This window comes from Pinus tabuliformis, chromosome 7, assembly GCF_031772625.1.
Source record: "Pinus tabuliformis cultivar Carrire ecotype Pingquan chromosome 7, CPIR1, whole genome shotgun sequence".
NCBI lineage: Eukaryota > Viridiplantae > Streptophyta > Pinopsida > Pinales > Pinaceae > Pinus > Pinus tabuliformis.
This window is the reverse complement of record NC_142293.1, coordinates 457,108,060-457,118,257: the sequence shown is the minus strand read 5'-3', so window position 1 is coordinate 457,118,257 and position 10,198 is coordinate 457,108,060. Positions and strand designations below refer to the sequence as shown.

The following is a 10,198-nucleotide window of genomic DNA, read 5'->3' as shown; positions in this document are numbered from 1 at the left end:
TTGTCAATGGATCTACCTCAACTAGACCAGAGAATGTGATATTCACATGTGTGCAAAAGGTTATTTTGTGCTTTAGTTTGATACCCAAAAATATTAGAATTATATCATAAATGATGGACCATGGTTCTGGAGAAGTGCGGGTCTCTTCGTAACCCCATGGTTTTATAGTTTTGACGCAAAATTAATGTTCGTTACGAAAATGCTGGTATTTGTAAGGCTATATAACCTTTCGCTTCCTAATTGGCACCATGAGGTCTTAGAAGGCATAGGGAACTCTTTGGGAAGGTTCGTAAAGACAAATCGAGAAAAAAATGGACAAAAGGATCTTCACCTTTGCATGTATTTGTGTGGAGATGAATTTAAGTAAAGGTCTCCCGGATTCTATTAGTCTGACACACAAAGATTTTAAGTGGATACAGTGGTTAGACTTTGAACACACAACTTTTCACTGCAGGGGTTGTCATCAAACAGGGCATTTGAAAAACACACGCAAACAAGCAAAGAAAAGAACAAAGAAGAGAACACAAAAACAAAAAGGATGGAAATTCCCATAATCCCTTTCTTGAGATGATGAGGATGAAGAAATGGATGAAACTAAACAATAATAGGAGACAAAAAACAACAAGACTCACAAGAGATGGGAGAAGAAAAGGAGGAAGAATAGAACAAACAATCAAAGATTCCAAATAACTTAGTAGTTATTCTGATCCTTGAAATCCAAGTAGAGGGGAATAACAAAAATCAAGGCACAGGTGGAACCAAGCGATCTCATGTATATGAAAGCTCTAATTCAAACAAAGATATCCCAAACCCTATAAGAAATAATGAGTTGGCTATTGTCACCTCTACTCCATCACTTGGGGTCTCGCAACAAGTTCAAAGAAAAAGGCAAAAAAGAAAGCAATTTGTAATTTTGTTTTTATTTTCTATTCTTTGGTAGCTTCGCTACTATGTGTGTGTCATGCACACTAGTCCAACGGGAAAACCTTTGAATGCTTTAATGCTTCTACACATTGTAACTTTTCATTTTTATTAATAGAAAGTTGGTGATTTTTTCCATGGAAAAAAAATATAAAATAGTAAACATATTTAATGAAATAAACATATAAATTTAAAAATATAAAGAAGAGAATTTTACAAAATTTATTTATTATGGAGATTACAAAATTATTAGACATTCTTCATGTTAATTATAATATGATTTTTTATTATAATATTTTTTTTATAAAGAAGTGAATTTTACAAAATTTATTTATTATGGAGATTACAAAATTATTAAACATTCTTTATGTTAATTATAATATTATTTTCTTAATTAATATCAAAATTTTTATCAATTATCTAATTATAGGATATCTTATTCACTTAATATGGAATGCAATAAAACAAAACAAAATTTGATGTGACCCATATACTCTGGGCTCATTATTTGAAACATTCAACAATAACATATTGACAATCAATCCACCAAAAATAAATGTCAATAAAAAAATTGAAATTACACTTTATTAAATTGAATAATATTTCTTATATTTGACTCAATTAATAGAGATTCAACGAATACCCCCTACATAATAGCGCAGACAAACTTTCCCAGCGTTGGAAAGTCTTTGGAAGAAGTCTTTTGAGAGGTACTGAATCCTGAAATGATAGATTTATACGAATTTCAAAGTACGGATTTAAGGACCTGGAATAGTGAAGTGATAGATTTATGTAAACTTCAAAGGACGGATGTTTGAAGTGATAGATTTGCAAAAGGAATTACTGGGTGCATTGGAATATTATAATTTGAAAAGAATTTGTCATGCAAGGCCACTCTTAAGCAATTGCATTGTAGGGTTGTACACAAATATAAAAAATGTTTTACAGATCTACTGTATATATATTTAAATATTTCAGAAGTTTGACGATCTGAATTGGCCATATCTATCAGATTTTCTAAATATTAAACCTAAATGTTAAAAAAACTACAGGGATTAATATTATATTGTAGGGTTGTACACAAATATAAAAAATGTTTTACAGATCTACTGTATATATATTTAAATATTTCAGAAGTTTGACGATCTGAATTGGGCATATCTATCAGATTTTCTAAATATTAAACCTAAATGTTAAAAAAACGACAGGGATTAATATTATAGACGATCTCGGATGTGACTTAATTGAAATTGATTCTTGGAACAGGATGGAATTCGAGATAAATTGTCAAAAATAAGGCAAAGAGATGCAAAACTATATTTTAATAATTTAATAAGTCAATCTGTTTTGAAATTCCAACCCTACAAAATTGACATCAAAACTGTAATTTGGCAAAGCTTCCCCCTTAAACTCAATCTGGAAGGGTGCACTTCCTTCTCCTACGAATATTGTGGAACTTGGATTTGATATTGGTTCTTGATGAGGTATTATCGACGAATCGCGTCCATCGCCGACCCCTCCTCCTCGGTCAATCTGTGGTAAATGATAGCTCTTCTGTCTCAAATTTAGGCTATCCCTGCAATCATCCGCAGCTTCAAAATCGTTAGATTGGCCCGGGGACCATCCTATTGCGGTGACATCAAATTGAGAATGGAAACAAACTGGGGGCCATGACTGATGTGTATTTTTATCACATAGGCTCTTGTAATCTCCCACGATACTGATCCCGGCCTCATGGGCGATATAAGCTTCTGGATCTGCGACATGAGACCAATCACCTGCATTCAGATAGGAATGACTACTGTTCCATCCAACATCCCCATGTTTTTCGTTCAAGCACTCGCGTTCAACGATGGCCGGGATGGCGATCGCCGTTGAGTCAAGAGAGTAATTGGCAGAGGCAGACGCTTCAAGTGGTGGTACTGTAGTGCTGCCTGACAATATTATTAATTCATCAGATGTCGGTGATTTTGCAGTGTTATAACTATGAAGGTCTTGCCCATGAAGTTCTTGACTCGGATATATGAAATCTGCATGACTTGAAAGAATTGAAGTATCACGATCCTGCACTATCCTCTGTGATAATTCCAGTGCGCCTGGAACACGGGATTGAGTTTCCCCTGTGGACACCATATTGAAGGTGTTCTTAGGTGTCTGGTATCCTTCAAGCATGCCGCCCAAATACGGCTGAGAAGAGTGAGATGACGACAATACAGCATCATGAGCTTGAGAAAATCGTAAATTGGTCCTGCAAATGCTATCGGATTGGCAATCGATATTGGATTTGACATTGGTGTTGCAGATGGTGCTGTTGGAGGAGATGTGGTGTTTCAACTTGAGCTTCTGCTTGATGGATGAGTTCCAGTAATTCTTGATCTCATTGTCGGTGCGTCCCGGCATATGAGCGGCGATCTGAGACCACCTGTTCAGCATCCTCGTGGGCGTTAATCAAGAGATTGAGAGAGAATGAAATGTGATAAATATTAAGAGAGAGAATTAATAAAATGAATGTGGAGATGAAGCGCAGGGATTGAGAAAAAACAGAACCTGTTGCCGATAATGGATTGCAAGTTTATGATGAGTCGCTCTTCTTGGCGTGAAAATACGCCTCGTTTAAGGCCAGGGCGTAAGTAGTTAATCCATCTCAACCTACAGCTCTTTCCGGATCTCTGCAGACCTATATTTTACAGGGAAGAATCGTTAATATTATTGCATTGCAGTTCATATTGTAGGCTGACGCATAGACTCTATTAAATTGAATTGAATAGAAAATCCAGAGGAACAAAATTATTGAAATTAGAAGTGGGTGCTTACCAGCCTGCTTGGCGATAGAGCCCCAGGAGCAGCCTACCATGCCGTTGTTGGTGATATATGCGATAAGTTTGTCATCTTCTTCAGGAGACCAGAGACCTTTTCTCAGCTTTGGTTCCGAAGGGGGTAGGGAAAAGTGTTCCTGTACCCCTTCTCCTTGCCCTTGCCGCAATCCGCACCTCATTTTCATCACGTTAATTGCTGCCACTTTAGTGAGTTGGCTGCCAGCCCGGCCAACTGCTCAGCATTCAATATATTTAAACTCAAACGCCAATAGGCCGAAAAAATAAATTGAAGGAATTCGTCGCATCAATATCGATCTTTCCTGATCCACCAGTTATCTGAAAAAATGACGAAAGCGATGAAGTCATTCCTATCCACTGGATTGGGTTATCCGGCACAAATTTTATGAGTTGTATTTGGTGGGATTGGTTGGAAGTTTTCCTCGATGATGTTTCTGGTTTAATTTTTCTAAAATTTGGTAGGAATTTATTGAAATAACTTCTGTACCATCAAAGTTTGCTAAGAGTTTTTCATAGTGTTCCACACTCTTTGGGAATTACTAAACTACTAGGGAAACGTTCCCATGTCCCTTTTTGATGAGACTCGGGGAAACTCCGGAGAGATGTTTTTTTGGTGGCGAAACATGACTCCTTTGCAAAGGCCGGGACATTGGGGGAGGCAAGGGGACCGGGGAGGCATATTCATCCCCTATATTTTTTTCTAATAATTTTATAAAACATTAAAAAGTTAAAAAAAATACAAATTTAAATATATATAAAAAAAATGGAAACTATATTAAAACTTATTATTTTTTTTAAATAAATAAATAAATTAAATAATATTAAAATTTAAGATTTAAAAAATAAAATAAAAACAATAACAAAAATAAAAAACTTAGTATATTAAAAGTTAATACTTAATATTTATTAATATTATTTAGTATTTTTTCAGAAATTTACTAGTATTTCATTGTTGAATGCTGTCTATATTTACTTTTAGTTTAATATTTTATGGCTATTTTAAATTTCAACATAATGTCCATGTCATGGTCATATGATGAATTTACCTTTTATCGTTTTTGAAAATTTGATGTGTATTGCATAATTTCAATTGTCAAATGATGAGTTTATTAATTTAATTTAGATGTGCATTGCATCATGTCAAATGAGGAATTTAGAACGAACATTGCATAATGTCAAATGAAAGATTTAATTTAGTAATTTGCTTTTAGATTTACAATGCGGAAATGTCAAATGATATTTTCATAAATGATAATAGTCTAATATGTAATGATGATCATATTTAGTCTTTAGATGTACATTTCATAATTATTAAGATTTTCTATTTAGTTATTGGGGATTTTATTTTTTTATTTTTATATATTAAATTTTTGAATAATTTATAATTTTATAATTTTTATGACTATGGTGTCCCCGTTTCCCAAAAAAATCCTTAAAATTTGGGGTTGCTTATATACATCCCTCTTGTGTGTATCCCCTCTCTTGAGTTTTCCTATCCCGGAAACTCGGTAGAACATTTGTTAAATCTATATATAAAGTCAAACAACTAATTTATAACACAAATCAAAATTTAACCTCAAAATTTCAACCAAATTTAATTACCCAAAAATAACAACTAATCCATTAATCAATTTTATTATTAGCCTTTTCACTCAACATTATCATATTATGGTAAGATATGTCTCGTTGAAAATAGGTAATCTATAATCTTCAAATTGTCCCCATTTATATGTTCATATCATGAAAGCTTTAAGAAGTAGGTAATAGTTTCCTACCACGTGTTTTTTTGAAAGTAGTTGGACATTGTTTGCCGACATTATGGTTCTCAATTAATTCGATAAATCTGTGACGCATATACCTGTTATTTTCAATTTTCGAAACTTAAATTTAATTGACCCAAACATGAAATCGACAATTACACAACACCAAACACATGAATTAGTAATACCCACTGACAGCTTGCTGCATTTACTGCTTTGCATTTAGCATGTGTTGTCCATGTCATCAACAAGCCAATAAATTTAACCCTAACCCTATGTATTATCAGTAGAATAAAGGTCAAATTTATATGAATGGGTTGAAACAATAAGCTTAAACTAAAATCTATATAATTGAAATATTCGAAATGTGTTTCAAAAGTTAAATTTATTTATATATTAAAAAAATTATTTTTATAATTAAAAAAATATAATTTCATAATAAAGAAAAATAGAATATAATTATTTGTTACTGTATTTCTAACTAATCAGTGTGATTTATTATCAAAACCAAATAATAAAATAATAATATAAAAATTAATAATTTATTATTAAAAAATTAAAATTATTATTATATTTAAAAATAATAATAATAAAAACTTCACTTTACATTTAAAAATAATAATATAAAACTTATACTTTATATATTTTCTTCAAAGTCCTCTCAAACATCCACAACAGTTAGATTGAAAGATTATAGCACGAAAAACCAGCGTAGTTTACACAACCGGCAGAACCTGAAACAAAAGGAACTAAGAGAGAGAAAGCCCATCTACTTTCACTTCATAATATAACACACTAATTCTTCTAATTATATCTTTACATGTTTTTCTTCACATAAGGTTGGTGGCTCTCCCACCACTTATTTGATATTCGATCCGATCAATAGACTCTAACTATGAAATCAGTCTTTTACTAGAGACTTTATATGTGAAAACAATTGGTTTATGTACTCATATACATAATAAGCTGGAGATAATTATCACTTCATATATTCTTAGAGTTAGAGGATGCTTTTGGTGCTGGCTTTGTAAACCTGTGTTTTCATTAAAGTTTTGTAACACTACAGTACAGAAGTAAATTTTTTTTTACCTTATCCACAGTACATATAAGTATATATGATTATTAGTCATTCGAGTGCAATAAAGTTTATATATCTAATTACTAGCCAATCAAATGCAATAAGGATTACATAATTATCTTTATATCCATATCTACACGAACAGGTAATCATGTTGAGATTAGCTATGCTAATCACGATACATATCCATGATAACTATGGCGAATATACATTAATTTGTCTCTGGTTCTATCTTGGATTTATCATGCGGTTGACATTAACATCTATACGTACAAGGTGATATATGAGCTGGTCGCTGGTACTACGGGGTATGAATGAACTTATGGCAATTTCTATATTGAGTGTTGGTTTACGCTGCCTGGAATAAATGTTGCCGTGAGTCACTTCAGGCACTGATGCTTGCCCCCAACTGGCCTGCTCCACATCGTCCATCTGGCATGATGAACGGCCGGCCAGTTGACACCATGTGCTCATCGCGTGCTCAGTACTCCAGGTTTCATGCGGACTGACACTTACCTCGAACTTACCACTTGGCAGCTGTTTCCCGGGTTTTCTAGGCTCGATCCCACGGCGGAGATGAACCCGCCCAAATCGAGGGCTGACATCGAGCCATGGGGCAGTGGTAAGGATTGAAAGTCTTTATGCGTTGGTTAATTCTTTAACTCTTTCCATTGTTGGAGTGACCTCCTGTCGTTCACAGTTCTATGGCGCTTCGCATTTGCACAGAACACCTTCCCTTCAGGCGGTCTGATGTGCGGTAGGAATTCTCTATCTCCCAATGCCGGTCAAGGTAAGCTGCTCTCCTAATCTTCTTGGTTACGATTCTTTTCGTTTGAGTTTAGTCTCTTCCGCAGGTTTTAATTCTCACAGCTCTGGTTTTGAATGTGTCTCAGGTGAAGAGTTCGGTTGCTGAGGCCGACGGGCGTCGGAGAGCCTGCTCCGCTTCCCTACCCATTCCATGTTCCGGGTAAGAGTTTATGCATCTGTAGTTAAACTTGTAGGGCGTTCCCTGGGTAACGGACTGAACCGTTGTCCATCTTGACAGGATATCTGAGTTTGCATGTGCAATGGAAGCCCATCGCCGTGTTCAGGGGTTTCTTCCCATGAAGAAATTTACGTTTCTCCCGTCTTTGTTGTTTGTAATTTAACTTGGTTTCTTCGCCATCATTCAGGCGGAAACCTCAGTTGAAAGGCGTTGGATGCCCGACTTTTACTGTATAATTTGTTTCATTATTAAGGGATGTCAATCGTTGCAGATGGTCGAACATTGACTGGTTCATATATTGAGTTTTTCCTCTATAGTACTGTTTTCGGATTAGTTTTTTTTTTAAAAGAAATATTGCTGGTTCATGGTGGATAAACCCTTACCTGAGTTCCAGTATTTTTATTCGGTGTATTCTGGATGTACTTGCCCTAACGGAGGTTTTTACTGTGAATTTAATTATGAAACATGCGTCCATGTTCGTTCTTGGTTTATAATTACTTCTTATGTTAGTTTATCATGAGTCGCCGGCTTGACAATGAAAGCCCTCGCTGGCTATCCAATAATTCACACACGGCTTCGGCCGTTCTTTACAGGCTCAGAGATACCTATTATCGTTTATTAAGTATGTAAGGTGGGCACGACCCCTCCTCTGTTCCTTGAGTACAGGAGTATTTTCGTTATCGTTTTCTCCTGCATTCTTAAATACTCTGTTAAAATGTTAATATTGTGAATTTGATATTGGTTGTTGATCTAAGGTGTATGCATTGTTCCAGTTTTGATCCGAACAGCTCGTATTTCCTCAGTAGTAATTCTGGGTGTCTCTGTGTACTATATTTGTTGTTCTCGGTTCGATATGTAGACTCAAATGATTATACATAGTATTGAGTTTTTCGGTTGTTTACTACTTAAGTTATAGGAGATGATTTCGCACAGTGTTCGGTTTTCCTGTTTCATTATCACTTATGCTACAGGGATTTGTTCCAGCATGGAATCGCTGGTTTTTTTTAATTAAAATTCTAGTTCCATCTCTGCCAGTTGCGCAGAAACTAGTTCTTAAAGTTATCAATATGTTTTTTCTTTGTTTTCCGCCTCTACCATTGCCTGCATAATTGCAGAATGCCATGCATAGACTTGTCTGTCACAAACCTTAAATAATTTCACAGTTTATAAACAAATTGTTTTAACTGTTAGGTTCCTTAGTAAACCATACCTGAGCAGAGGCAAACCTCTTTATCGCGCTTGTCAACCACCCGACCTTAGGAAGATCCTCCTCGATATTCCACCCCCAAGCACTTCTGCAGATCTTCACTGTCTGCAACTCTTTGGATATACCAGAGTCATGCTATCTGGTCCTTACCAGACGTAGCGGTTCAGGAAGCTTCTGCCTTCCAAGCACATGACATCTGATCTTTACCAGACATAGCATTTTTCTGTTTTTCTGCCATCTGATCTTTACCAGACTTGGCATCACCCTTTTCCCCTTTCCTCTGGGGTCTCAACCGTCTCATGAAGGTAGTTAGGTTTTTCTTTTGTTTCAACTACCTCAATAGCTACTAACAACAATTAATCAACATGCTTAATTAAACAGTAGTAGCACAATTAATTATCATAATTAATTAACAGCAACAACAACATAGTTATTTTAATTTCACCGAACAGAACTTTAGTCCACAGTTAAATTTACTGTCTTACTTAACATTATCGCTTTACTAGGGGCATTACATCTGCCCCTCCTAAAGTTCAACATCGTCCCGATGTTGTTGTTCACCCAGAAACAATTCGGGATAAGCTTCTTTCATACTCTTCTCATCTTCCCAGGTGGCCTTATCTGGCCCAAAGTGCTGTTATTGCACTTTAACCTAGTTGATGACTCTTTTCTGCAGCTCGACCCTTCTCCGATCTAGTATGTTCACTGGTTCGACCAGGAATTCTCCTTCCGGTTCCACCTGAAACACATAATATTTAGATTAGCAGTTTCTTAACAATCCATCTTGGTTTATGTTTATCTTACATCATCTTCTTACCTGAATGTCCTGCCAACTTATTATGTGTCTAGGGTCATAAACATATTTCTTTAAAACAGACACATGGAAAACATTATGGACTCGGATATGGCTAGGTAGGGCTAGCTGATAAGCTACCGGCCCCACTCGTGCTAAAATATGGAAGGGCCCACAAAAGCGGGGTGCCAATTTGGCACAAGCATTCCATTGTAAAGTACTTCTCCTTGCCCGAATTCTGACATATACATGTTCACGCACTTGGTACTCTTTAAAGGTCCTTTTCCGATCTGTAATTTTTTTTTGTCTGTCCTGAGCTATTTTTAAATTAGCTCGCACTCTCTTAACCATAGCTTCCATCTCTTTTAACATTTCAGGATCCAGCATGAGTCTATCTTCTGGTCCACCCCAACTGGATGGCGTACGACATTTTCGGCCGTAAAGTACTTCGAATGGACTCATCCGCAAGGATGCATGATATCCATTGTTATAGGCAAACTCTACAAGGTGTAAATACTCTTCCCATCGAGTGGGTTGTTGCATCACATATGACCTCAGCATGTCCTCCACCACCTGATTCACCCGCTCAGTCTGTCCGTCAGTTTGCGGATGATAAGTGG

The 10,198-nt window shown here is 35.7% G+C and overlaps 1 protein-coding gene across 1 annotated transcript; it reads right to left on the bottom strand.

The window, feature by feature from the left end:
- Positions 1 to 2,250: 2,250 nt before the first annotated feature.
- On the bottom strand, positions 2,251 to 7,198 carry LOC149247940 (uncharacterized). The gene is made up of 5 exons (XM_089446377.1): positions 7,121 to 7,198; positions 6,947 to 7,025; positions 3,736 to 3,969; positions 3,469 to 3,598; positions 2,251 to 3,343 (listed from the first exon to the last, which is right to left on the bottom strand). Exons 1-5 carry the CDS (start codon positions 7,196 to 7,198, stop codon positions 2,251 to 2,253), a joined length of 1,614 nt encoding a protein of 537 aa, XP_089302503.1.
- Between the last annotated feature and the right edge of the window lie 3,000 nt (positions 7,199 to 10,198).

What these genes read in the sequence shown, in the direction of transcription:
- LOC149247940 (XM_089446377.1), bottom strand. Translation starts at nt 7,198, where the DNA reads ATGTCAGCCCTCGATTTGGGCGGGTTCATCTCCGCCGTGGGATCGAGC. An exon ending in CAACATTTATTCCAGGCAGC is followed by an intron (nt 3,970 to 6,946) that starts GTAAACCAACAC and finishes AATGCTGAGCAG; the next exon opens with TTGGCCGGGCTGGCAGCCAA. An exon ending in CAATCCATTATCGGCAACAG is followed by an intron (nt 3,344 to 3,468) that starts GTTCTGTTTTTT and finishes GATGCTGAACAG; the next exon opens with GTGGTCTCAGATCGCCGCTC.